Source organism: Saitoella complicata (assembly GCF_001661265.1).
Source record: "Saitoella complicata NRRL Y-17804 unplaced genomic scaffold SAICOscaffold_15, whole genome shotgun sequence".
Classification (NCBI taxonomy): domain Eukaryota; kingdom Fungi; phylum Ascomycota; class Saitoellomycetes; order Saitoellales; family Saitoellaceae; genus Saitoella; species Saitoella complicata.
The window spans coordinates 60,728-85,940 of NW_017567006.1; the positions used below are offsets into that span (position 1 = coordinate 60,728).

Sequence of the window (25,213 nt, forward strand, 5' to 3'; positions counted from 1 at the left end):
GCGACCCGCTTAGCAAATACCAATAACACCACAAGCATTCCTTCCACCAGCATTTCCAGTCTTCAAAGACTCCTCAACACCACCCTTTCCCAAATCATCAGTGCCAGCATGCACAACAACAGTCCTGCCAACAACACTCTCGGGTCCAATCAACTTGACCAACGAATCCTCCACACTCCCTTCCGCCTTGCCCTCCGCATCGGTCTTGAGGTTACCCAAATCACCAACGTGCCTCGTCTCGGCGACCCTATCGCCGTGCGTGACGCCCTTGGGGTTGAAATGCGGGCCAGCGGAGGTACACCCGTTCGTTTGGTCACCGAATTGGTGGACGTGGAAGCCGCGGAGGGCGTTGGGGTCGTTACCGGTGATGGACCAGGTGATTGTTGTGGGGGAGGATTCGGAGGGTTGTTCGAAGGTTACGGTTCCCTTGACGTTGGAGTCTCCACGGAGGACGGCGACTGAGAGGGAGAGAAAGTTAGTATCACGTTCGTGTGTAAGTAGAAGTAAGTAGACATGAGATGTGAGGAAAGGGATCGGGGCATGTTGGTGAGGGTTCCTCGGGCGTAGGACCGCTGATCCGCAACAGACGTGGATGGAACAGCAAAACATGGCCATATCCGTCATGTCACCGTCTTGTACGGTTCTGATCGGCCCTTCACCGTACGTGTACGGCCCACGAGTCCGTCGAACCCTCCGAAAACCCACCGAGGCCACCAAGGTAGTCGAGGCCAACGGCACAGAAACAAGCACCCGGCCGACGATCCCGATCCCTTCACTCACGTCTCATACAAGGAGAAAGGACGAACCTGCTTTAACCATTTTTGCTTGTTTTTGGGTTTGTGTGTGTGGGTTGTAGAAGAAGGAAGGTTAAGGTGGAGAGAATCTTCGGGTCAGTCGGGGACTCTAGGGAGCGGAGATTGGGGTGATGACGAAAGCACGGTGGGGTCAGGTGATATCGGCAATGTACATGGATTTTGCTGTGTGTAAATTTCTAATAATTCCAGAATCAATATCAATGAAGTGATTGAGTCTGGAAGAAAGTCACAGAAGGGAACAGGTTGAGTGCCGATGAGCCATTTTCTCGCTTCCGCCCCTGACTATCCAACTTTTTTGGTTGTGCTGGCGCGGACTCCACACTCCTCTGAGACGCACCGCCTCACCGCCGGCTCTCTTCGCTCTCTTCGCTCTCTTCGCTCTCTTTCACGCACTCAGCCTCCACCAACCGTTCATTCTAGCCGACCAAGCAATTGGATCCGGGCTGCTTCGGGAACAACCATGCGAGAAGAACTCCCCTCCAACCCGCTGGAACTGATCCAATCACACCCAGCACCAATCCACCGCCCAACAGAACACGAACTCGAAGACCCAGAACACCTCCTAAAAGACGTCCTCTTCCCCCAGGACGCATACACCCCCGACGGAACATACTGGGCCGACCTCCCCTTCTGGCCCCGAGTCCACTGGATCAACGCCCAAAACTCTGCCGAAACAAAACGCGAATTGGCAGCCCTATGGGCGACCTTCAAAAATGATCCCCTCGACCCCATTCGGATTTACTTCAAGAAGTATGTTATGACCGGGATGGGGTTGTTTGTTGAGGGATACACGCTTTTCAGTGTCGGGAATATCAAACCCTTGTTTCAGGTTGTTTGGCCAGCGTGTTGGAGTACTTTCGCAGTCTGCGACCGGACATGGACCCACGCAGTCGAATACCTCGAAATCGTCGGTATCATCGTCGGGCAGATCTACGTCGGTATCATCGGTGACTGGATCGGGCGCCGAATGGGAATGATCCAAGATGCAGCGATCATGACACTCGGCTGTATCCTCCTCACAGGAATGTGGGGAACGAGTTTGAATGGGTGGGTCATCATGTATGCACTCTCGCTCATGTTTTACTCTGTCGGTGTCGGAGGCGAGTACCCAATGACAGGCATCTCCGCAATGGAAACATCCTCCCTCCGATCCTCCTCCGACGACAAACTCCACCGCGGCCGGAACGTCTCCCTAGCATTCCTCATGCAAGGCTGGGGCCAACTCGCGAACCAAGCTATCCTCATCGTGGGCATGTTGGCATTCCATGGTGGTGCGAGTGAGCCTTACAGTAAACTCGCGACACAGTGGACGTTTAGGGTGAGTTTTGCGGCGGTGGGGGTTGTTACCGCATACCTCCTCTACCACCGAATTTACCACCTCAAATTCGCGGACCAAGCACTCCGCATCTCGAAGAAGAAGCAGAAAGTCACCGGGTATGACGTACAGTCCCTCAAACTCGTATCTACGCACTACTGGCACCGACTCGTGGGTACCGCGGGGGGATGGTTCGCCAACGACTTTTTCTTTTATGGGAACAAGATTTTCCAAGGTGTCTTTCTGAGGATCATCACGCCTGATGCCTCGGTTATGGATTTGTGGTTGTGGAATTTGGTCAATATTGGGTGTTCGCTCGCTGGGTACTACCTCGCCGCACTCCTCATCGACCACAAACTCTACGGCCGGAAACACATGCAATCCGTCGGATTCTTGGTCCAGTTTATTTTGTTTATCATCCCGGCTGCGATGTACGATACACTCCGCACACCCGGGACCCCGATCAAGATCTTTCAGTTCTTATACTTTTTCTCGAGTTTCTGGCAGCAGTTTGGACCTAATTCGACGACGTTCTTGCTTGCTGCGGAAGTCTATCCCGCACCTGTTCGCGCTTCTGCCCACGGATTCTCGGCTGCGTGCGGGAAATTGGGAGCACTGATCCCGACAATCATCTACAACTACGTTCCCAACCACACCAAATTCTGGATCGTGACATGGTTTGGTCTACTAGGGCTCGGTTGCACAGTCCTCTTCATCCCCGACACGACTGGTTTGGATTTGGTCGAGCAGGAACGGTATTGGACATATGTCCGTGAAGGCCGCGAGCAGGAATATCATGGTATCGCTATCCATCCTCGGCATCTGAGTTGGTGGGAACGGGTTGTGTTGAAGAGGGATAGGGGGTATGATCCGGTGAAGGATCGGGAGGCGAAGATTAGGGAGTTGAGGGCGGTTTATGAGGCTGGCGTTGTTGAGGAGAAGGAGGAGGCCGAGAGGATGGGGAGTGGGAGTGTGGGGGAAGGTAGTGTGGATGGGGGGGTGGGGATGGATGAGAAGGTTAGTAGATATTTTGCGAGGGAGAGGGAGAGGGGTGCGGGGAGTTCTGCGAGTTCGGGGAGTTTGACTGCCTAAGTTGGCGTGTATGTTCGAAAAAGGCATGGATGGGGATGAAAAGGAAAAGGCAGAGCATTGAGGAAGCGAAGCATGAACACGACGAGCATTAACATTGTCATTGGCGTTTGCGGGAACATTTTATTTATAGAGGGGACTTCTTGGTGTGAATTGAAAAAGTTTGATTCGTTTGGAATGGAATGTAACTGCGAAATATCAAATGCTCCTGTATCCCGTTCTCTGTCTTCTATCCTCTGTGCTTTCGTGTTCGTTGGTTCTGCGACTCCATGGTTCGAGTTGAAAAGGGGTTGATTCGTGCACGGTATCTGTACAAGCAGTTGGTCCCTTGCTTCAGGTCATAGATTTTGGAGCCAGTACTAACCTTACACCCTCTTCTCATACGCTCTCTCATCTCTTGTACTCGTACATTCTCCCGGTCTCTCCACGCTCAAGCATCGACTTCGACTTTGCGCGTTGACGATGCTCAAACAATGTGAGCGGTCGGCCCATTTCTCATCGCCATAATCGCATCATATTCCGCCTGGCCGATATACCCCTTCTTCAACGACACTTTCGTAGTGTAGAACTTGGGGTTCTTGTCGCCGGGCCAGTGCCAGTTTTTGTGGGCTTTGGGGGTGGCGGGGGTGGCGGGGGTGTGAGGGTAGGTGTGGGTGGTGATGGGCATTTTGTTTTGTGGTTGGTTGGTTGGTTGTTGTTGTTGTGTGTGTGGTAGTGGTAGTAGAGCTTGGGGACCGGGAGTGTTTGCGAGTGCAGTTGATGATGGAGGGAGACGACCCTGGTATTTATAGAGGAAGGACGGGGCTTCTATGACACCCCTTCTCCGTGCCCCATGGGGCTCCCATCTCCAAGCCCGGGCGCAGCAAAGTGCGGAGTGAACTCTAATGTTTGGTTCGTTTCTTGGCCGCGGAGGAGGAGGAGGAGGTCCGGGGAGGACGGCGGAGGTGGTGGGAGTCCGGGGCTGTGTGGGGGCGGAGCTGGGGCGCTAGTGGGTGGCTTAGCTGGGAAGAGTGCACTCGAACGAATGCGATATCCCTTCGGTGTTGCGAGACGATGGCTGTGTATGGAGGACCAAGGAGAACCCGGAGCTCGATTGCGAGGAGAGAGGAGCGAGGAGGGAGGAGGGAGGAGGGAGGAGGCCTAGGAGGACACAGAGCGGCTCAGGTCCATATTGTCTCATGCTATGTCAGAGCAGAAAATACCAAGGCCGGTTCTTCATTCTTTCATGGTGCACCAGTTGAAGCTTGTCCTTGAGGTTCTATTGCGTCAAGGTCCTTAACCCGTTTCCCACGGCCATCTCCAGCTAAGTAGATGAATCCTGCAAGTGGGCAAGACGACGAATCAAGGAAAATGTAAACTCGAATTACGAAAGTGTCGCCGGCAACACTCGACGCATATAACCTCCAATGACCAATGCACACTCATATGTATCACCCCATCACCCCCCTAACAACGCAGATATACCACGCGTATGCATCTAACAGTCCAAAGAGAACTTCTTGCTGAAATCCGAAGTAAACACTCCCCAATGACTCTCAACATCACTCGAAACCCCCCCATCACTCGTAGCACTAGCCTTATCCGGCTCATCGAACGCCTCGAACACGAAAACGTCGACACCCCACTCCCTCATCGCACAAACCCCCTCCTTCCAGAACTGCTGCGCATTATCAACACTAGGGACCGCGGAACCGAGAGTGGTGCCTTCTGTCGGCCATCCCGTCTCTCCGACGTAGAATTTCGCGTTGGCGTTGACGGATTGGATCGAGGCGAGAGCGGAGGAGATGGAGTTGAAGAAGGAGGAACCGGCGGAGTCGATTCCGATGGATTGCCAGTATGGGAAGGCGTTGGTGAGGATGAGATCGACTGCCTCGATAACGGCGTTGTTGGAGGAGTTGGTCCACATGTTCCAGGAATCAGCGGTTCCGACCATGCCCGAATACCCAACCCCCGACGCAGTCGTCTTGACCTCCTTGATCCTGCTCACGAGCTCATCAGGGGTCAAATCACCCCTGTAAAGAACCTCGGATCCAACGGTGATTCCGACAACGTTGGAGGTGAATGCGGAGGAGTACTGAGTGGCGTAGGTCGTGAGGTTACCCAACTCATACTGGAAGGAAGTTTCGTAGGTCGAGCCGGGTCCGGCCCAGATACCGAGAATGGCGGTCATACCGGTTGACTCGAGGGCGGGGAGGATGTTGGCGAGAGTGTAGCAGTCGGACATGGAGTACGTGCGGATGAGGGACTGCATACATCCACCATTAGCACTCTTTCACGAAGTAGCATACATCCCGTCCAAACGAGCCAAGGGGAGGGAGGGAAACGTACAGTGTAGTCCTTGAGAACATTAAAATCGTTGACGTAGTCATCGGTAGACTTGCACGTTCCGTCGGGGTTCGTAGCACCCACCGCAAACCCAAGGGTACCGACATTGGCATCGGCCGTGACCTTCGCGGCCAAAGAAAGGACTCCGGCGATCAAGGAAGCGGATAACAACATGTTGAATGAACGTAAAGACCGAATTGAGCTGACAATGAACGTCGATTGAATGAAAGACAGGGTCGTTGCTGGTCAGGGTTCGTCAATGGTTCTCGGTTTGTATGTTCGATTGGCCGAAACGCCAAGGATTGGCGCGCACGTTCGGTGCAGGGACGCTCTTGCATGAGGAATGCCCAAGAGATGGATGGATGGACCCGGGGAACAAACGGAATCGTGAAGTTCTTCTATTCGTGACACTGAATACACCGTCTGAAAATATATCTTACCATCCATCCCATCCAAGAAACCCAAAGGAGACTCGCGCTTTCATAATGATGTAGCCATCTCGTTTTCCAATCTCTCTCCCTTCACGATCATCGCGCCTACCCCCGGGCCCGCCTTGACGACTAGGCAAAGTTCTCAAAATTAATATCCCCGCCCATATCCCCAAAATCAAACCCCCCAAAACTATCACCCGTTATCATCCCCGTCGGCAACCCTGCATTCCAATCCGCACTCGTCACTTGCGCTCCATTGCTGACATCACCGCTGTTCTGGCCCTCTTCATTGTCATTATCCCCGAAATCGAAGAGATCTGAGGCGTCGAAGGCGGGTGCGTCGGTGGAGTCTGCGTTTGGCCATTCCATTGCAAAGGGATTGGGGTTTTGGTTTTGGGTGGCTTGGGAGTCGTTGGAGTTGGTGTCGGTTGGTGGTTGGGGTTGGTTGTTCTGTTGTGCGTTCGGCGATCGATTGTTATTCCCCTGTTCATTCCCGTCTCCACTCCCGTTCCCGCTCGCAGTATTGGAGTCAGTGCCGTTATTCTGCCCAGCACCACCACCAACGTTCCCACCCTGTCCCTGCCCCGGCCCCGGCCCAGGCATATTCCCAACCACCGGACTAGGCGCAACCTGCCCTTGCCCTTGTCCTTGTCCCTGCCCAGGCGCCGGCGGCCCACTAGCAGCCGGACTCGTCTCAGCACTCTGCGGCGCAACACTCAACCTCCTCTTCAACTGCTCCTGCTGTCTCCTCAACACAGCCGCCTGTCTTGCCTGTAACTCCGCCAATTGCTGATTCGTAGTCTTCAGATCCACCCCCATGCCACTCAGCCCACCCTGTCCGTGAGCGCCGCCGCCCTGTTGGAGGGCTTGTTGTTGGAGCGCGTGTTGGATTTGTTGTTGGTGGTGCTGTAAGGCGAGTTGTTGCTGCTGCAACTGCGCCATTTGTGCTTGAGCCGCTTGGTGTTGCATTTGCTGCTGGTGCTGCTGATGTAGCTGTACTCTCTGCTGCTGCCCTAACTGCTGCTGCTGCTGCATCGACATTTGTTGTGCCTGCTGCGCCTGCACACTCTGTTGCTGTGTCCTCATAGTTCTCTCCATGATTCTCTGTCGTTCTTCCTGCGTGAACGTCTTGGGATCACGACCCGCCAAACCAAGGGCATGGATGGATTGTGACATAAGGTGCGCATTTGTCGCGAACGTGTTCGGGGTTAGGAGAGGTTGTTGTGGAGGTGCCATGGGTCGAGGACCAGGACCAGGGCCGGGAGCAATTTGTGCGGCAGGTTGGAGTTGGATTTGGAGGGCGGGTTGTTGGACTGCCGCGGCTGCCGCCGCTGCTGCTGCTGCCATGGGGTTCATATTCATGGCGAGCTGGGTCATCCCATTCATGTTTGGTACCACAGTCGCTTTCTGTGCTTGGCTTCGTTGCGTCATACGCTCGTTTTGTGCTCTAACCATATCCACAACAACCCCTGATTTCTGGTCTCCTCGAACCGCTGAGAAGATCTCGTTGAAGATGTGCCACCATTCCTCCAGACCACCTGCTGGTAACGCTGGTAGTTGGATTCCTAGTTGTGCGCAGACTTGTTGGGTCGTTGGGGGTGGAGGTTGTTGAGCATCTTGCGGAGGTCGGGGTGCGGGGCCAGGAAGTTCGGCTTCTTTTGTGAGAGCAGCTGCTGTTGAGTGGAAGTTATGCGCAGCTAGATAATCTCGAATGAACAGTCGTAATCTATCCCGCTTGTCAGCTCCGGTTCCTGAAGCCTTCGAGTCGACTCCCGGTATAAGGGACGCACATCTTATCTGAATCGGCCGGCGCAGCAGCCGCTTGTTGTTGTGCTTGCATAAGTTGGAGTTGCTGTTGTTGCTGTACCATGCTCATCGATGGAGGCTGAGGATATGGACCCTGTGGAGGTTGCATTTGCGAGACGTGCGGGGACCCGTTGAACATAGGTGAACCGTCCATCTCTTGGCGCTGAAACGCGGGTTTTTCTCGTTGATTCCAGCCTGTAGTGCTCGTCTCTGTCGGTGCCCCTGAGGTTGACTGGTCGTATAAAGGTCTACTTTTGAAGATGGTGTCGTGGTGTACTTCGAGCGTGAGCGCGGCGCTCCACCGAGAACCTGCAGAAACCTGTAACGTCGTCAAATAAAGTTTCGGAAGTGAACGCAGCACAAATCCTCAGTGTAGACGAGTGTCAATCAGACGGGAATCCCTTCGATCAGTTCCATTTTACGATTACAGAAGCACCGTATTCTCTGGAAAGCCTTTCAGATCTGCGACCATGCCAGTTACTTTCGCTACACCACAACCGTACAACCTCTTCGAGCCTACACATGACTTGAGACATGAGGCTTCTAATGAAGATGAGGATATTGATATGCTGGACCCTTCAGCTGAGGCTGAAGGTGGTTTGTCCTTCGCCAAGAAGATTGTCACCCCTGGAGAAATCATCACCGACGACCCACAATTCATGAGGTATGTCATCCCCATTCCTTCTTCCTTCCCATTTCTAACAATTTCCTCTCAGAGGTCACGGAACCTACCCAACCCCCTCTGCAATCGTTGCCTCTGTAGCAGGAACCCTCCACCGCACCAACAAACTTCTCACAATCTCCCCCCTCCACGCCCGCTACACCCCCCAAATCGGTGACCTCATCATCGGCCGCGTCCGCGAAGTAGGACCCAAACGCTGGCGTGTCGATATCGGCGCCCGACAAGATGCCGTACTCATGTTGTCCGCAATCAACTTGCCCGGAGGTGTACAGCGACGAAAGAACGCAACGGATGAGCTACAGATGAGGACATTCTTCCAGGAGGGGGATATGGTTTCTTGTGAAGTGCAGACCACGTTCGCGGATGGTGCGGCGAGTGTTCATACCAGATCGCTGAAGTACGGGAAGCTCCGGAACGGTATCTTGGTCAATATCCCGCCATCTCTCATTACCCGGTCCAAGACCCACCACTACTCACTCCCGGAAAACGTCGATGTTCTCCTTGGTGTTAACGGTTGGATCTGGGTCTCGAAACACGTTCCTCCGCCCACCGCTGGATCGGCGGCTTCGGAAGAGGTGTACTCAAACGTCAACGAGCATATCGACATTCAGACGCGAAGTGCAATTGCACGAGTTGCGAACTGCATCCAAGCCCTGGCGAGAAGTGGAGTCAGAGTGGACGAGACTATGATCGTGTACGCATATGAAGCAAGTTTGGCATGGGAGGAGCCCGGAGAACTCGTCAGTCTGGAGGTCGGAGAATCTGTAGTCAGAGAAGCCGTGGTCCGCGCAAGAGGAGAGAGGTAAAGTCTTTTCGTATAACAAATATACTACTGCCAAAAAGCGCAAGAACATCATCGAATCACATCACACGCTCGTTATTCGTTATCTTCTTTTCTCTCTCATATGCTATCCCTTCAGATTTACTTCGCGAAATGTAGGTCCCAAGTACTCATCCACTTCCGTCCCAACACACCTTCCACATCCAACCCAGGCGTGCCATACGTAACCGGCGCAAACCACCAGAAAGTCCACACCAAAACCCCCAGCAACCCCGTAACCATGACCTCCTCCATTCCAACACCCCTCGCCATCTCCTCCTTGAACTTCCTCGCATCGTGTCCATTGCCAATAATCCTCGCCGCCTTCTCGTGGATTCTGCTCCCGATGAACTCGACCACAGCTCCGAGAACGAGAGAGGAACAGAGGTGTCCAGGGAGGTAGTGGTGCAAGAACAACTGGCGTCCCATTCCCCAGAAGGGGATCCAGTGCGCGGCCCAAGCCAACACAAAGAATCCCGTAACCTCCCAAATCCTCCTTCCATCCCTCTCACTCAAGACCTTGACACCCCTCCTTTCCGTCAAAGCTTGCGCCAACGCAATACCAGCATACACCGCAAGCGTAGAAGACGCAATAATCCATCCCACCGGGTTACCCAAGAGGTAAATCTGCTCCCTTGTCGCATCCTTCGTCCAAAAGCTAACACCCCGACTCAAGAACGGCCAGCTCCCCGGCCACGAAGCATAGGGATGCTCACTCGTCAACGCATTGTTATGCCTAATCATCGCCGTCTGCAACTCCCACCACTTCTTCAAGAACGGCACTGTCTTGACCTCCTTCTTCGGTTCGGTCGCGAGACGCTCAGCTTCAGCTGGGCCGACGACAGAGGCTGGGTACCAGATGTTGGAAGGTTGCGTGATGGCTTTGTTTCCGTTGATTTCCTGTTGCTTGAAGCCCCAGTCGGGGAGGGGCTTGGTGTTTTGTGTCCACATCGCGACACCGTATTGTTTCGCGACAATCCTGGCCAACCCGGCCTTTGTGCGCCATGGCTGTCCAGGTTTGCCCTTTTCCATGCGGAGCTCGAAAACGGTATCGTTGAAACGACCGGCGTTTGCGTCAACGATGGGGACGGTGGTGAACTCCTGGTTGGTGGGGTAGTTAGGCGAAGCGACATCGTGAGTGAGGAGGATCGTGTTGGTCTGGACATGCTCCAACTTGAACAAATCACCATTTAAGATAGCATCACCAGCAACACGAACAGGAGACCCAGGATGAATACGCCAATGGTTGTTGATGTCATCGAACGGATATCCAGTGACCTGCTGTCCCTGCGAACTAACACGTCCATCCTCATACCTCAACGGATAACGTCCCGGGTGAGAATGCAAGAATGCCTTAGTATCTTTGTGCTGTAACGTAATCACATCACCGTAGTACACGGGAACAGATGACGCAGTCAGCGGATTGTCGGACAACGTCGCCTGGAATTCAGGACTCATAAAGTCATCACCTGGACCGGACTTGGAGAGAACGGTAAAGTGGACCCAAAACCAGAAGAGGTAGATACAGAAGGGCATAATAATCAGTCCCCACGCACGAGCAGCAAAGTGCTTCCCGAACTGCGGGAGCGTCAAGCCGTGGTTAACATCCAACAACCGCCAAAGATCGAAGAGCACACCGACACCGATGGTGAAGTACGTGAACAACCCAACATACTTCGTCGAGAACACACTCGAAAGACCCAACCCAGTAAGCATGAGCCACATCCACCATCCCCTCGTGAACGGGGTCTTTGAGTGTCGCATGAAGCACACGTACGCGTAGATCGAAAACGCCATCGAGAACACGAGACAAGCATCAAGCAAAATCAACCTCGTCTCTGCGATATGCGCATTATCAAACAACACCCACGACGCAGCCAACACACATGCAGGTAGCCCGTAGTTCGCTTCCTGCATGATTCCAAACACAATGGGCACAGTCAACGCTCCCAATGTGGCCGGGAGTGCACGCATGAGGACATACGGTACGTTGTTCTTGACGTAGTCGTCCCCGATATTCTCGAACTTGAATTCACCGTCGAAACCGATCAACCACCCAACAAACCCAAACAGGAGCTTTGCGAAGGGAGGGTGGACGTCGAAGAAGTAGGTTCGTTGGATGTAGTATGCTGCGAATTTTCCGAAGTGGACTTCGTCGAAGACGACTTCGGCCGGGTGGGAGATTCTGTAGAAACGCGTGATGAAAGCAAGAGCGGTCAAAACAGTGACAGCGATGCCATAAGCCTTCTTGGAGTACTTCGGGCCCGAGGTAACCTTTGTATACGGAGCAGTGAGATCCTCGGGTTCAGGCGTGGTGATCGTGGCCTTTTTCTTGCCAGCCCGCTGACGAAGGGCCGGTGATTCGGCCATCTTCAACTGACAGGACAATTGATCAGGTCAATTGATCGTTGGTTGTCGAAAAGTTTGGTGTTTTGTGCGGACAAAGCGCTCGCTTTCGAAGTCGCGGGTACGCACGGCCTCCCCCACGCTACGTGACACGTAGAGGGCTTGGCTCGTGATGAACCTTAACTCAGAATACAGCAAAATGGGTCTTTGTCTTTCTGAATCAAAATAAAAACACGCAGGCATTCAAACGACTCCAGACCCAAGGAAATCCGTGTGTGCCGGCCCTCTCTACCGACAAACACGGGAAACGCACCTAGCCACCTCAGCCCACTCGTCACGTACATCACACCACCCATACACCATCAACGATCCTAACCGGGCTTTGCGACCCCGGAGACACTGATCAGACATTCATAATCGCATCGCATACGAAGTCGACCGAGGCGACACGGTACAGCGACGTCAATTGGACTTAAAAAGCTGTGACCCGGGAAAGACGAACGCAGAAGCGAAGACAAAAGACGCGAAAGAACGACGTCAAAAAGGGCTCAGAGGGATTTAACGTGGAATCTTGAGACGGGATATTGACACGAGAAGAGCGTTGAAGACGGACATCTGCTATTGAAGCGCGTGGCATAAGCATACATAGTCCACCATGTTTTTCATGGTACGCTCTCATACCCTCCTTCTGGATCTGCCTTTCTGAGCTCCGCTAACACCCTTTACAGAACAACCTGACACACACCTTAACCCTCCCTCCTTCCTCCTTCGGCCCTCACATCCGCCGCGACCTAACCCAAATCCTAACCTCCACCCTCGAAGGCACCTGCTCCGGCCCGAACGGGTACATCATCGCAATCCTAAACCCCACCCGAATCGACATCTCAAAAGGCTTGATCCAACCCGGTACCGGGCTCGCTGTATTTGAATGCAAGTATCAGGCACTTGTGTTCAAGCCTTTTAAGGGTGAGGTTGTGGATGGGGTTGTCAGCACTGTGAGCATGATGGGATTCTTCGCGGATGTGGGTCCGTTGTCGGTGTTTGTCAGTAAACACTTGATCCCCAGCGAAATGCACTTTGAGGCAGCGGGTGTCGGAGGTGGTGGAGGACGGTATGAGAGTGGGGATTTGGGCGTTATCGAGAAGGGTGCGAAGGTCCGGATGAAGATTGTTGGGTTGAGGGTTGAGAATACGCAGATTTTCGCGATTGGGACCATCAAGGAGGATTATCTGGGGGCGTTGTGAGTGTGAGGAAAAGACGAGGGATTGAAGTTTTGGAAGCATTGGATGGCCATGGACTAGAGGAAGCATCTGAAGCATATAATAAGAGCAAAAAAGAATGGAGATGTACGTTATCAAACGCTATTGTCAATCTGAATTGTAGAAGTGTACGTCTGTGCTTCTTGAAGATGTACCAAGACCTCACAGCGATGCCTAACAACTGCTCATCACGTGCACGTGAATCACATTATGAGGCTCACAACCACTTCAGACCGCTGTCGAAACAGTTTGAAAGTTTTAAGAACATATTCTTCATCATCAAAACCCCTCCCTCCCCCTCATCGGCAGCCACCCATCTTCTCCTGCGGGTGCCGGATCTCTAGCTAGCAGGACCTGAATCAACGCAACTTCGCGAAATCTCAGCAAGGTCACCTCTCGTTCGTCGGTTCTTCTCTAATTATAATGTCGTCTATCAACGTGAGTTATCCTCTTTGCTGAGTGTGCAGCTTGGTGTCTCGGTGGCCGGGTTGGACGGGGTTGGGTGCGGGATCGAGGTGGTGGTGGGCGAGGTGTGTTACGAGGGTGAAGGTTGCGCTCGGCAATTGGTCCCGTAACAACTCTGGCACCCGCCCGCGCCCATCCTTCCTCTCTTCTATCAGAGGCCGATCATCTGCGCCTGCTATTCGCGAAGTATCTTTCACGAACAACTGCTAACAGCATCAACAGGTCTTCCGGTGGTCCGCCCTCGTCCTCGGTCTCGGCTACGGCTACGTCCACAACAACACCCTCCACGAGCTCGCCGAGCAGAAGGCTGCCGAGCGGGCATTCCACCACAAGGAGGAATTGATCCAGAAGGCCAAGGAGGAGTTCAAGAAGAAGGCTGGCGCTGCTAAGGACACCCGTACGTGTATCCCCGAGAATTGAAAGTTTGATGACGAGAGACTAATTGACATGGTTTAGTTATTCGCGACCCAGAAGACCCCAAGTTCGACCTTGAGGCTGTGATTGACGACTTTGCGAAGAACAACTAGAGTGGTGTGGTGATATGAGTGCATGGAGTGTGTATTTTGGACGGAAAATGAGGAAGTGAAGAAGGAAGCGCTGGGACAGGCCTTCGAAGTCGTTAAGGATGACGTTGGAGTCGATATTTTGTATCATACCACCCATCATGCTACAAACAGCAATGGAAATTCGGTTACCCATACAAACGTGTCAATATTAAGCAAGTCAAAAAACCAGAACGACGTCAACAACCGCATACCGGCCATACCCAAAAGAAGAGGAAAGAAAGAAATAAGAATACGCCCCATACCGATACATAGAAATCCAACCCAATACCTCCCTGCCTGCTGTACTGTACACATACTCCCCCGCATACGGCTCACCTGGCTCAGTTACCCGCAGCACTGGCCACCAACCCCGCAAACATAGCCACACCACCAAGAACAACACCCCCCAAAGCACTGGCGACATACCCAAACCTCGCCTTCTTCTTCGCCGGCCCCTGCTTCTCCTCCTGTTCTTCGGTAGGCTCATCGTCGATAACCATGGCGTCATTATCCACAACAGGCGCAACCTCTACGGCTCTGGGAACCGGGACCTCCTCCTCATCATCCTCACGCTTCCTCTTGACACCCTGCTGATTATGCGTCTCAACCAACTTCTGATTCGCACTCTCCAACTCCTTCTCAACCTGCAAGAGCTTCCGACGGGCCTCGAGGTACTGCTCCATCATGAATGACTCCGGCGGAGGCTGGAGAACAGGCTCACGCGCAGGCGGGGTAGGAAGCGTGAAGGTTCTGGGAGCTGCAACTGGAGAGGAAACCGCTGGTGCAATCCTCTGACGAGCCATGTTTTCCGCCCTCTCACGACGTTCAAGCATGGCAAGCAGCGTCCCACGATAGATAGCATCACGCGCCATCTGCTCCTTATCAACCTCCTCCTCACTCTCACTCTCGTCCACGCTGCTACTCTCCTCTGACGACGAAAACGATCCATCTTCGCTCTCATCAGTCCTGGCACGCTCCTCGAACTCGCGTTCATACTCCTCCTGTCTCACACGTTCCTCCTCCTTATCAAAGTCAGTCTCATCCTCATCCTCAACAAGAATGACGTTCCTCGCCCCGTCCATATCCGGCGCAATGGGTGTCTCATCATCCTCAATGACAATAACCTCACCCACCTCAACATCGGTATCGCTGAAGTCGCCCTCACCCTCATACTCGACGTCCATCTCCTGCTCCGCCATCCTCCTATCCACCATCCCGCCAACATCCCTCGGGTCGACAAACTCGCCCATGGGCAGCAACGGCCTCTCGCCAACAAACTCGTGTTGAGGCGTGGGAGGTGAGTAACCAGGACTGGGCGCCTCAGCACCGGCACCAGCACCTTGCTCAGTACCAGGACTAACAGGCCTATAGTGCGACCCTTCACCACCCCTGGGTTCAATCACCTCATCCTCCGGGGTCACAAACCTCCCAAGTCCCCTCCCCCTCCTCTCAACCTCCCCCGACTCCCTCAACCTGGCATACGCCTCCCGGCAAATCTCCCTCATCGCCTCCGTAAACGTTCCCTTAATCGCCCTTCCCTGCCCGGCATACCCAAGGATATCAGGGTTCCTCGCAACATCACTTATGAACCCCAACTCATTCGCCAACTCGAAGATCTTATCGCGGAACTCGGTGATGGGGAGTTCGCGGTCTTCTTCGCAGAGGGATTTGATTTCGAAGCGTTGGAGGATGAGGGGTTTGAAGTCGGTTGCGGGGGAGGTGGGGGATTCGGGTTTGCCGATTGTGTTGATGACGTAGACGACACGGGCCCAGAGTTGGACGAGACACTTGAACTCGTCTGGGCTAATGGGCGGCTGGGGAGTACCGAGGGTGATGAGGCTGCAGATGTCCAGAGCAGCGCGTGTGGGGGCGGGTTTCTGGGTGTGCAGTTGACTCGTGACGATGCTCTGGAATTTAAGGAGCATGAGCTTCTGAAGATTCTTCGCACTCAAATTCAACCTATGCATGCGTTAACAGATGGAAGGTTTGAGGGAGAGGGACGGTATATACCTGTCCTGAGGCTTGGGAAGTGCGACCCTCTCGAGGACCCTTGCAACATACTCTGTCGTGGGGAAATACCCAACGTCAGGCGACTGAATCCACGGACTCTGTCTCAACCTGCTTTTCCTATCAGTGATATACTCATGAAGAGATACTGGGGGTTCACGTACACCCCAACATGCATCTGCTTGGACAGGAAGTCGCTGGCATCCGGATGCATCTCAGCACTAACATCCTGCCTCGAGAAAGCCTCATCCGCAGAATAGTAGTTATAGATACCCCGGTACGAAGGATACGGAGTATCCGGTCCACGAATCAAGACGTTCGCGATGCACTTGACTGCTTCATGTGTAACTGTTAATACTCGTTAGCAACCGTTCACCAGGTAACGAAGGAATCGAGTATCAACCTCCGTCTTTCTCAACATCATTCCCAAACATAATCTTGTTACCCCTCAACAACGGCACCCCAAACCCCTCCCCAGGAACCTTCTGCCCCTTCCCACCCCCAACACCAATATCACTCCACCCCGGCGTCCCGACCCCAGCCTCAAGCCAAGTCCCATGGCTACTCCCAAAATCCCAAACCTTGACACCAATTCCATCGAACTCGATACAAGCATGCGTACGGCTCAACACGGCCGAATCGAACCACAAGGTATCCTGGGTTGTAAGCCTGCCTTTACGAGGATCAACCGAGGAGCGACCGATGTAGATGCGTTTATTAGGGTGGAGGGTGATGGTACGAGGAGCGTGATCGGAGGGGCCGAGGGGGGTTAGGCGGATGTATGCGCGAAGGGGGTGGGGTCTGTGGCCAGTGGTGGACATGCTGAAGATGGGTGGGTTAGACGAGGAAGGAGGAGGATGGAGAGTGAGCATACATTGCCTAAACCACCTCAGAGATCTGATGAATAGCTTTGAAACTCGTTGAAATGATTTGAACTCGCTGCGGATAGATGGCGGACCGTAAAACCTGTACACGTAACCACAATCAGCACCCACACACCGTGCGAAGTCGTCTTCCCACATCCTCTCAGGACGACATACCTCTTCAAATCTGCGCCGTCACAACTCAAAATCGGATGACAATGTGGAGTAAATGCTGGCGAGCTGGAGGTTGTCAACGGGGTTTGTCCTTGTCTTTATGGTTGGTCAGGCGGTGCCTCCGCACCCGTGCTGCGTGCGTGATTAGCGTTATCGACGTGCAGCGGCAAAGATGGAATACGTGTGGGTGCATGAGCGTGCATGAGCGTGCAAGAGAAAAAGCTGCCTCCTCGATGAGAGAGTTCAAAATTCGCTATCAGAGTTATCAGCTTTCTGTTCGAGGGGATAGCAGTGACGTATCCGTCGCGGGGCTGCCCGAATGAGGCTTAGCGCGGCTAGTAACGGTGACACGCCCTCCGTAACCGCCAGCGTTTCGTATGACCCACTGCACAAACAGGAATGACTTAAGCCATGGAACGAGCGCTGATCATGAGTGACGAAGAGTATCAAAAGTATAAGATTATAACCATGTAATCAAGAATATCTATCCTAAAAAGGTCCATCTCTATCATAATGTCCATTACGAAACATCCCTCAAGACCTCCCGTTTAGCTCGTTGCAGGGAAGACATTGGTCCTGTAGAACCTCCACGGGTCTCCACTCCCAGTCCACTGCACATTACCCGGGGGGTAGTACTCACAAACCAAGTAATTAGGATACCCAGTGTTTCCCTGTCCCTGACAAGTTGTGACATAACCACATCCCAACTGCGTCGTCGAGTTCCACACCAACTGGGTGAAATGACCCGTGGCCTCACTGAAGCCGGGGTTGGAGAAGTCGTACTGAGCGACTTCGTCGTACCACATATCGACGTAGACGGTGGGGTCGGAGTAGGTTCCGATACCAAGGTTCTCACCGTAGGGACCGCCGGTGTGGGCGAAGTTGCAGGTGTTGGCGTGGTTGACGGCGTAGGTAGCCAAAGTGTTATTCCAGACGAGAGGTTGAGCCTGGTGCTTAGCGCGGTAGGCGTTGTGGGAGGTCAACATCGTGTTGATGAAGGCCTGAGCGGAGGAAGTAGCAGCGGCAGCGGCAGTGGTAGAAGCCTTGGTGGTAGTGGTCGAGGCCTTAGTCGTGGTCTTGGACGTGGTAGTGGCAGCCTTGGTGGTCGTCTTAGACGTCGTCGTAGCAGGCTTGGTGGTAGTCTTCGACGTAGTGGTAGCAGCCTTAGTAGTCGTCTTCGGCGTAGTGGTAGCAGCCTTAGTAGTCGTCTTGGACGTAGTCGTCGCAGCCTTAGTAGTCGGTTTGGACGTGGTCTTGCTCGTGGTCTTGGTGGTAGTCTTCGACGTAGTCTTGCTGGACGAAGTGGCAACCGCAGCTTTCTGCAAAACCGTAGCCTTAGCCGCCGAAGTCGTAGCGGGCTTCTTCGTGCTGGTCTTCAAGGTGGTAGACTTCTTGGTCGTAGTCTTGGTGGTTGGCTTCGTCGTAGTCTTGGTGGTTGGCTTCGTCGTAGTCTTCTTCGTCGTCGTGGTCACCTTCTTGGTAGTCGTAGGCTTGTACGAGGTCGTAGACGCAGCACGGTTCCACGCGGTGGGCTTTCCCTGCGAAGACCAGCGGGAGGACCAACGCTCATCATCGTCGTCGTTGTCATCCTCGCCATCGTGCTCATAGTCATCGTGCTTGGAAGCAGAGGTAGACCTAGGACTGGCCGCAACAGCGGTAGAGGACTTGGGAGTAGCAGCCGCATCACTGACTGCAGCAGTGATTACGAGAACGGAGAGAAGCACGCTGAGCTTCATGTTGTCTGTTGTAGTTGTTGATCCGTTGATCTGTTCGTTGGAGAACTCCTTCAAAACACCACGTTGGGGTACGCGATATTTATAAACTTTAGATTACGCCCTCACCCGCATCAAAGCGTAGCCCGAGCCGCACTCCATATCGATCCACACCTCCACACCTAAGGAACGCAAAAGAAGACTGAAACCCCTCGTTATCATCACGCCAAGGGTTTCTTCCTTCCCTTCTTCCTGACCGCACTGGCATATTTCGCCTCCTTCAGCAGATCGAGGCCAGACGTTGCATGAATAACGGTCGGGCCACGCGGGCGCGCACAGACCAGCTCCAACGCACGGATCCCCTAGCCCGATTGGGAAGTGTTATGGAAGTCTGTGCGTAGATCTTAACTCAAGGCGACCATTCGGATTGAGACTTGGAAGAAAGGATCGGGGAGAGTGAGATCATTCAGGGTTCATAGCGATTATGCTTGATGGGGCTAACTGGAACATCTACCTTACCAATTCAGCATGCGAAACCGGTGAACGTGAAGGGTCCTGCACTGGGGCATGGCTGTGATGGATCATGACGATAGGAGCTTCTCCGCGTGATCTGCATTGTCTTGACGAGGATTTCGACATCATCGTTTGCATCATCGGAGGATACTGAGAATCAAACCCTTGCAATTGCTTACGCAAGGTTTTTGAAGGCAATTGAGTTGCCAAGACATCAACGTCAAGATCGAAGGCAATAGACAATTGCGTCGCTCAAGACCCCCGGCACGCTCATCCGCGTCGTCACCTCGCGGTCGACGTCAAGATCATCACCGCTTTCATCGTTGCCTCCGTACTCTACTCCTCCTATCTTCCCTATGCCTCGTCCTTCCCCGCTCCCTCTCCTCTTCTCCATACGTCATATTGGGGTGAAGATACATTCCGTGGTATTCTTCAACCTGACTCGAAGACGGGAGCTTCGGGGCTCTCGGGACACTCAGCAATTGGGAAGCACCAGCATTAGCACCACTGCCCGATCGTGACCGTGACTGCTGCACTTGTGATGGTAGCTGCAATGGAATAGGCGCACTCCCCGACCGGCTCCTTGCTCTCGACACCGTCTGCAAAGATGTCCCGACACTGCCAGCACGGCCCCGTACGATAGGCTCGGGCGTCGTACTCATCGGCAATGGTGCTTATTCCGATGGAAACGGATACCTGTCCCCTACGTACGTGGGCGGCGTAGTGTTGGTGATGATTTGATATACAACCCCCAACCCCGGGGTCACTCCAGTGCCGGTCGTTTCATGACTCATCGAACGCTCAAGGACGGTGATATTTGGTTTGGGTGTTTCCTTGATCTTGCTCGGAGAGAATTCATGATGAGCCGTCTGCGGTCCAACTGCCGAGTCACCCCCGATATCGGACCAGCTATCATCGTCTTCCTCACGCTCCTCCTCTTCATCCTCTGGTGGCACCTGTCGCCTGGGAAAACGTTCGCGACGGACAGCGATAGATCCATCAGGACGTACGACAATATCCGTCTTATCAACCCCATGACTATCCAGACTCCCATCTTCAGACCTCCCATCCGTTGAGGTCCTACGTTCATCGAGTTCGATGTCGATGTTATTCCACCCCATAATCGGGATTGAATCCGCTCTCATCTCCGTAGCTACCATCGGTGGTACATAAGTTCCCTCCAACAAACTCTCCCGTCCGTTGTCACCTCCAGTGGTAGGTGCCGGTCGTCCTCGTCCCCGAATTTGCACAAGATCCCATTCTCGGAGACTCTTCCGCTTACCGGTTGGGTCCGGCCGACGGAGACAGATGCGGATGAGCCAGAGTGTGGTATCCCATACCGCGCGGATAAAGTCCATCGGGTTTAGGGAGTCGATCAGGGCGGGCCGTATCGGGGTCTTCCTGACTTCTCCATTGCCAGCCGAGGTGATGAGGTATGGTTTGAAGGTGAATGCCCGTAAGTGGAACAATGCGAATATGAACATCTCCACGCAGACTAAGATAGCGCTCAACCCCGTCTCGATATCAGTCTGACTCCAATACTCCGTCGCTTTAATCCACCCAAAACTCGACGCGAATCCCAAGGCAACAGTCTGCCAAAACACAAAGAAAATGATCATCTTAATGCATAACAGTTTCCCCACGGGGTTATAGGGTTTCAGTTCTTCGGTCATTTCGTAAGCGAACTCGATTACGGCCATCATTGCGATCGAGACGGAGATGGAATCGATTGTGAGGACCCAGATATGGGAGAAGACGGGGGAGTAGGATGACTCGCAGTAAAGGCCGAAGACATTTGTGAGGACTGCGACGAGGGTCATGGCGGGGCGGATGAAGACGTATTGCATTGTGCCGAATCTGATCATCTCGAACCAGACACTGCCACTCGGTCGCCATCTCCATTTTCCCAGTGGCCACACCCATTTTCTCTTCATACCTCGCGACATGAAGAGCAAACGCTGTTCCCGTAGTGTCGGTGCCAAAAATTGCGTCAACAGGAAAAAGAACGATGCCAAGGCGAATGCCTCGTAGCAGTCTTGTACGGTGGTGTAGTACAACGCCCATGGATAATAGAGATAACTGAACAGCGATATGATGGCATATATTGGCCTGATTTCCCCGGTAAGCTGTCCGAACCGGGAGGCATAAAGGGGTATGGGACGTACAGCATGAGCACAATGCGGATTATATGCCGCTGTTCTTCGGGTGTGTGATAGTTTCTTGCATGCCTGAATATCAGATATCCGGCAACGACTGTAGTTGCGAAGGCAAATACGACGCAAGAGAGTTGGCCGATAGCATGTAGCGAGACGTGGATCTTCCCGTACTGGAGGATTGGTGTCGGGTCAATCGTGTCGTCCGTATCTGTGACAGAACAGGTCGGCATCTTGACAGTCCGACTAAATGCTGCTCAACCGGGTCTTCAAGATACCTTCCTGAGCCGTGTGATGGAGGAATTTGGTGTCCTGCGTTTCATGTCCGTCTATGAATGCGTATGCTTGGCGTTGTGTATATGAGCGCACGGACCATGTATGCCAAGTACCAAGATGTCTCACAGGTAGGCGCATCGCTTCGAAGCGAGGAAGTTCGCCGAGACGCATGTGCTCTGGTGATACTGGGAATGCAGTCAGGGTGATTGCCTTAGCATTGTTCATGTTACCCAGCAGCAGTGGATGTATCCTGAGCATCCTCAAGAGGCGTGGGAACATTCATGAAGCGCTAGGTAGTAGAGTATATAATTAAAAACGGGTGCTCAACACCTAACAGGTTGCGTGGCGCAATTGGTTAGCGCGTGGTGCTAATAACGCCAAGGCTGAGAGTTCGAGCCTCTCCGTGACCACTTTTGCCTCCCTTTCCCCTGCCTTGACGGTGAAAAGTCGAATTTTGCGTGTCTGTGCTCAAGTTATGCCGACGCATTGATGTCGTCGTGGACAACACACCCATGATCAATTTGGGTGCGTGAGAAGTCGCAAGAACTGTGTCCATGTAAGATATGGGCGACGTCGAGCAATTCATAGGTCTGTTCTAAGTCGTGACGATGGATCGGGCTTCAGGTATGCTCGTACAGGGACTTTAAGGGCGTGAAAGATGAGACCTGCACCGCGGAGCGGGATCCATCTGAATGGAGGCCAGCTGGCAATACAATAGTTGAGACCTCCGGTAGATCATGCTACATTCAATCGATAAGACAGTAAATGGATCATGCTGGGGGCACTTTGGCGAGTTCTTACTGCTTCATCAAAGTCTCTCCCTCACTTATACGTGCAAGGTCACAATAGCAATGATACTGGCTACGAACGAGGCGAAGCGGTGGGACTTTTGCAGGATTAAATGTGCACACAGAATGTGAAAATATAAAAATGGGGAGCACGAGTGTGCAATTGCTGCCCGGGACCTCCAACTCGTCCTCAGTACTGTGGTAACATCCGGAGACGTGAAGACCTGCAACGGGCTGAGGTCCGAAGTCACCCGCGATGGCCCTCATCGTCAGTTCCCAAGAATACACGGAAAACGGACAACTGATTTTTAAAGATCTGCCCATAATTCTGTTCCTTTTAGCATCCCCGTCGACATCTTTTCTGCACAAAGGTCCATTTCTCCGGAGCCGCGAATCGTCAGCACCTTGCCCGCCAAAATCTCACTGCTTCCATCTCCTCTCCACCCCCCCACCCATATACCACACCACATAACAAAAATGTTCCGTTCGGCTGTTCGTTCGGCTACGCCCGCCATTGCTTCTGTTGCCAGGAGGTCTGCCGTCGGTGCTGTGAGTATTCCCTTTCCTCGTTCTCTGTGTCTGTCTGCATCGGCCTCGAGGAAAAGTTTTTGATGATGACGGAAGAGAGGGACATGTGGCAATTCGACCGAGTTGGAGGGAAGCGTGTGGTACAGAGAGGGAGAAGAGGATCAATTGGATCGCGAAGGCAATGAATGATGAACGCTGTTCGTTGCTGGAGGGTGAAAATGCCTCGGGGTGTCGAAACGACGTCAATTCCGGAGAACCGGCAGATCACACAAAGACACGAAGAATTGAAGCAATCCTTTTTCCATATACAGCATATACTTTCGACAATGCTTCTCGACCCATTTCAACGCCGATTTCACGTCTTTGATCTGCCGGTGATCCTTTATCTGATGTCACATCAAAACTTTTCCCGAGGGCCTAGAATGCATTCAGACACAACGGATGAAAAGAAACGAGAAAGTACAATGGCTAATTCTCGTTTTTACAGGCCACCCGTGCTGTTCCTTCTATCGCTGCCCGTGGCTATGCCGAGGCCAAGGCCTCCCCCACTGAGGTTTCCTCCATCCTCGAGGAGCGCATCCGTGGTGCCGCTGCTGAGATCAACCTCGCCGAGACCGGTCGTGTTCTCTCCGTCGGAGACGGTATTGCCCGTGTCCACGGTTTGAACAACGTCCAGGCTGAGGAGTTGGTCGAGTTCGCCTCTGGTGTCAAGGGTATGGCTCTTAACTTGGAAGCCGGCCAGGTCGGTTGTGTGTTGTTCGGTAACGACCGTCTCGTCAAGGAGGGTGAGACCGTTAAGCGTACCGGTGAGATTGTCGACGTTCCCGTCGGGCCCGAGCTTTTGGGCCGTGTCGTCGATGCCCTCGGTAACCCCATCGACGGTAAGGGCCCCATCAAGGCCTCCGAGCGTCGTCGTGCTCAGTTGAAGGCTCCCGGTATCTTGCCCCGTCGTTCCGTCAACGAGCCCATGCAGACTGGTTTGAAGTCCGTCGACGCCATGGTTCCCGTCGGTCGTGGTCAGCGTGAGTTGATTATTGGTGATCGTCAGACCGGTAAGACCGCTGTCGCTCTCGACACCATCCTTAACCAGAAGCGCTGGAACGACTCCTCTGACGAGTCCAAGAAGCTCTACTGTGTCTACGTCGCTGTCGGTCAGAAGCGTTCCACCGTTGCTCAGCTCGTCCAGACCCTCGAGGAGAACGACGCCTTGAAGTACTCCATCGTCGTCGCTGCTACTGCTTCCGAGGCTGCTCCCCTTCAGTACATCGCTCCTTTCTCTGGATGTGCTATGGGTGAGTGGTTCCGTGACAACGGTCGCCACGCCTTGATCATCTACGATGACTTGTCCAAGCAGGCCGTCGCTTACCGTCAGATGTCCCTTTTGCTTCGTCGTCCCCCCGGTCGTGAGGCTTACCCCGGAGACGTTTTCTACCTCCACTCTCGTCTCCTCGAGCGTGCTGCTAAGATGAACGAGAAGTTCGGTGGTGGTTCCTTGACTGCCCTCCCCATCATTGAGACCCAGGGTGGTGATGTCTCCGCTTACATTCCTACCAACGTCATTTCCATCACTGACGGTCAGATCTTCTTGGAGGCTGAGTTGTTCTTCAAGGGTATCCGTCCCGCCATTAACGTCGGTCTTTCCGTCTCCCGTGTCGGTTCCGCCGCTCAGGTCAAGGCCATGAAGCAGGTCGCTGGTTCCTTGAAGCTTTTCTTGGCTCAGTACCGTGAGGTCGCCGCTTTCGCCCAGTTCGGTTCCGACTTGGATGCCTCCACCAAGCAGACCCTCAGCCGTGGTGAGCGTTTGACTGAGTTGTTGAAGCAGCCCCAGTACTCTCCTATGTCTGTTGAGGACCAGGTTCCTCTCATCTTCTGTGGTGTTAACGGTCTTTTGGACACCCTTCCCGTTAACCGCATCACTGAGTTCGAGAAGAAGTTCTTGGCCCACATCAAGGCCAACGCCTCTGACATCCAGGAGAAGATCAAGACCGAGGGACAGATCTCCAAGGAGTTGGACGCCCGTATCCGTGACGTCGCTAAGGAGTTCTTGGCCTCTTTCTAAGCAATTTGCATTCGAGCATGCTGCATAGACTGGGGTGATGTGCGTTAACTGAATGGAGAACGCTACTTGTATTGTATCTTACGGGGTGATAGGTTAGGGGTACGCCCACTAATTTTGTAACTGCGGTGGTTGTAGGATGGAGGAATTGTCTAAAATATGAAAAGTTCTTTTTCCCATATCGATGTTTCTGCTCGTCACCGTGACTGTCCTTCATATAACCCAACGTAAAGGTGAGAAGTACG

At 53.3% G+C, this 25,213-nt stretch overlaps 13 protein-coding genes and 1 non-coding gene across 14 annotated transcripts; 6 read left to right on the forward strand and 8 right to left on the reverse strand.

The window, feature by feature from the left end:
• Nucleotides 1-9: 9 nt before the first annotated feature.
• On the reverse strand, nt 10-1,011 carry SAICODRAFT_66238 (superoxide dismutase [Cu-Zn]; the record flags this gene model as incomplete). Its single annotated transcript, XM_019170206.1, has 2 exons — nt 807-1,011; nt 10-458 (listed from the first exon to the last, which is right to left on the reverse strand). The coding sequence occupies exons 1-2, from the start codon at nt 817-819 to the stop codon at nt 10-12; spliced, it is 462 nt and encodes a 153-aa protein (XP_019023362.1). The 5' UTR covers nt 820-1,011.
• SAICODRAFT_66240 (MFS general substrate transporter) lies at nt 962-3,438 on the forward strand (the record flags this gene model as incomplete). The annotated part of the gene is made up of 3 exons (XM_019170207.1): nt 962-983; nt 1,364-3,057; nt 3,246-3,438. 3 exons carry the CDS (start codon nt 962-964, stop codon nt 3,312-3,314), a joined length of 1,785 nt encoding a protein of 594 aa, XP_019023363.1. The 3' UTR covers nt 3,315-3,438.
• Nucleotides 3,439-4,696: 1,258 nt separating this feature from the next.
• On the reverse strand, nt 4,697-5,761 carry SAICODRAFT_66242 (glycoside hydrolase; the record flags this gene model as incomplete). The annotated part of the gene is made up of 2 exons (XM_019170208.1): nt 5,548-5,761; nt 4,697-5,464 (listed from the first exon to the last, which is right to left on the reverse strand). Exons 1-2 carry the CDS (start codon nt 5,716-5,718, stop codon nt 4,697-4,699), a joined length of 939 nt encoding a protein of 312 aa, XP_019023364.1. The 5' UTR covers nt 5,719-5,761.
• Nucleotides 5,762-6,104: 343 nt separating this feature from the next.
• On the reverse strand, nt 6,105-7,935 carry SAICODRAFT_25944 (uncharacterized protein; the record flags this gene model as incomplete). Its single annotated transcript, XM_019166896.1, has 2 exons — nt 6,105-7,701; nt 7,766-7,935. 2 exons carry the CDS (start codon nt 7,933-7,935, stop codon nt 6,105-6,107), a joined length of 1,767 nt encoding a protein of 588 aa, XP_019023365.1.
• Nucleotides 7,936-8,126: 191 nt separating this feature from the next.
• On the forward strand, nt 8,127-9,269 carry SAICODRAFT_93664 (exosome complex exonuclease RRP4; the record flags this gene model as incomplete). The annotated part of the gene is made up of 2 exons (XM_019171892.1): nt 8,127-8,445; nt 8,498-9,269. The coding sequence occupies exons 1-2, from the start codon at nt 8,252-8,254 to the stop codon at nt 9,267-9,269; spliced, it is 966 nt and encodes a 321-aa protein (XP_019023366.1). The 5' UTR covers nt 8,127-8,251.
• Nucleotides 9,270-9,382: 113 nt separating this feature from the next.
• On the reverse strand, nt 9,383-11,718 carry SAICODRAFT_19830 (mannosyltransferase PMTI; the record flags this gene model as incomplete). The annotated part of the gene is made up of 1 exon (XM_019166165.1): nt 9,383-11,718. Exon 1 carries the CDS (start codon nt 11,651-11,653, stop codon nt 9,386-9,388), a length of 2,268 nt encoding a protein of 755 aa, XP_019023367.1. The 5' UTR covers nt 11,654-11,718.
• A 566-nt stretch (nt 11,719-12,284) lies between these two features.
• On the forward strand, nt 12,285-12,873 carry SAICODRAFT_35679 (DNA-directed RNA polymerase II subunit RPB7; the record flags this gene model as incomplete). The annotated part of the gene is made up of 2 exons (XM_019168432.1): nt 12,285-12,296; nt 12,358-12,873. The coding sequence occupies 2 exons, from the start codon at nt 12,285-12,287 to the stop codon at nt 12,871-12,873; spliced, it is 528 nt and encodes a 175-aa protein (XP_019023368.1).
• Nucleotides 12,874-13,267: 394 nt separating this feature from the next.
• Nucleotides 13,268-13,880, forward strand: SAICODRAFT_19832 (uncharacterized protein; the record flags this gene model as incomplete). Its single annotated transcript, XM_019166166.1, has 3 exons — nt 13,268-13,326; nt 13,576-13,750; nt 13,810-13,880. The coding sequence occupies exons 1-3, from the start codon at nt 13,312-13,314 to the stop codon at nt 13,878-13,880; spliced, it is 261 nt and encodes an 86-aa protein (XP_019023369.1). The 5' UTR covers nt 13,268-13,311.
• A 334-nt stretch (nt 13,881-14,214) lies between these two features.
• SAICODRAFT_30744 (uncharacterized protein) lies at nt 14,215-14,809 on the reverse strand (the record flags this gene model as incomplete). Its single annotated transcript, XM_019167752.1, has 1 exon — nt 14,215-14,809. A coding segment is annotated over exon 1 (458 nt), but the record flags the coding sequence as incomplete, so codon positions are not given.
• On the reverse strand, nt 14,584-16,514 carry SAICODRAFT_132326 (uncharacterized protein). The gene is made up of 6 exons (XM_019165439.1): nt 16,309-16,514; nt 16,072-16,253; nt 15,960-16,016; nt 15,064-15,857; nt 14,854-14,941; nt 14,584-14,803 (listed from the first exon to the last, which is right to left on the reverse strand). Exons 2-5 carry the CDS (start codon nt 16,152-16,154, stop codon nt 14,937-14,939), a joined length of 939 nt encoding a protein of 312 aa, XP_019023371.1. The 5' UTR covers nt 16,155-16,253; nt 16,309-16,514; the 3' UTR covers nt 14,584-14,803; nt 14,854-14,936.
• Nucleotides 16,515-17,438: 924 nt separating this feature from the next.
• Nucleotides 17,439-18,828, reverse strand: SAICODRAFT_30745 (PR-1-like protein). Its single transcript, XM_019167753.1, has one exon. It carries the CDS (start codon nt 18,676-18,678, stop codon nt 17,491-17,493), a length of 1,188 nt encoding a protein of 395 aa, XP_019023372.1. The 5' UTR covers nt 18,679-18,828; the 3' UTR covers nt 17,439-17,490.
• Nucleotides 18,829-19,764: 936 nt separating this feature from the next.
• Nucleotides 19,765-21,661, reverse strand: SAICODRAFT_132352 (DUF300-domain-containing protein). The gene is made up of 2 exons (XM_019165440.1): nt 21,333-21,661; nt 19,765-21,276 (listed from the first exon to the last, which is right to left on the reverse strand). Exons 1-2 carry the CDS (start codon nt 21,551-21,553, stop codon nt 19,842-19,844), a joined length of 1,656 nt encoding a protein of 551 aa, XP_019023373.1. The 5' UTR covers nt 21,554-21,661; the 3' UTR covers nt 19,765-19,841.
• A 271-nt stretch (nt 21,662-21,932) lies between these two features.
• SAICODRAFT_t90 lies at nt 21,933-22,006 on the forward strand. Its single transcript has one exon. It is a non-coding gene; the product is annotated as a tRNA-Ile (tRNA).
• A 1,432-nt stretch (nt 22,007-23,438) lies between these two features.
• On the forward strand, nt 23,439-24,971 carry SAICODRAFT_58353 (mitochondrial F1-Atpase; the record flags this gene model as incomplete). The annotated part of the gene is made up of 1 exon (XM_019169601.1): nt 23,439-24,971. A coding segment is annotated over one exon (1,533 nt), but the record flags the coding sequence as incomplete, so codon positions are not given.
• Between the last annotated feature and the right edge of the window lie 242 nt (nt 24,972-25,213).

Bases quoted from the DNA above. Each gene is read 5' to 3' on its own strand.
- SAICODRAFT_132326 (XM_019165439.1), bottom strand. From the start codon at position 16,154: ATGAGGCTTTCTCGAGGCAGGATGTTAGTGCTGAGATGCATCCGGATG. The intron at 16,017-16,071 runs GTGTACGTGAAC...TAGGAAAAGCAG, and splicing joins CCAAGCAGATGCATGTTGGG to GTTGAGACAGAGTCCGTGGA. The intron at 15,858-15,959 runs GTATGTTGCAAG...ACGCATGCATAG, and splicing joins GGGTATTTCCCCACGACAGA to GTTGAATTTGAGTGCGAAGA.
- SAICODRAFT_30745 (XM_019167753.1), bottom strand. From the start codon at position 18,678: ATGAAGCTCAGCGTGCTTCTCTCCGTTCTCGTAATCACTGCTGCAGTC.
- SAICODRAFT_132352 (XM_019165440.1), bottom strand. From the start codon at position 21,553: ATGCCGACCTGTTCTGTCACAGATACGGACGACACGATTGACCCGACA. The intron at 21,277-21,332 runs GTACGTCCCATA...CGGGGAAATCAG, and splicing joins ATCCGCATTGTGCTCATGCT to GCCAATATATGCCATCATAT.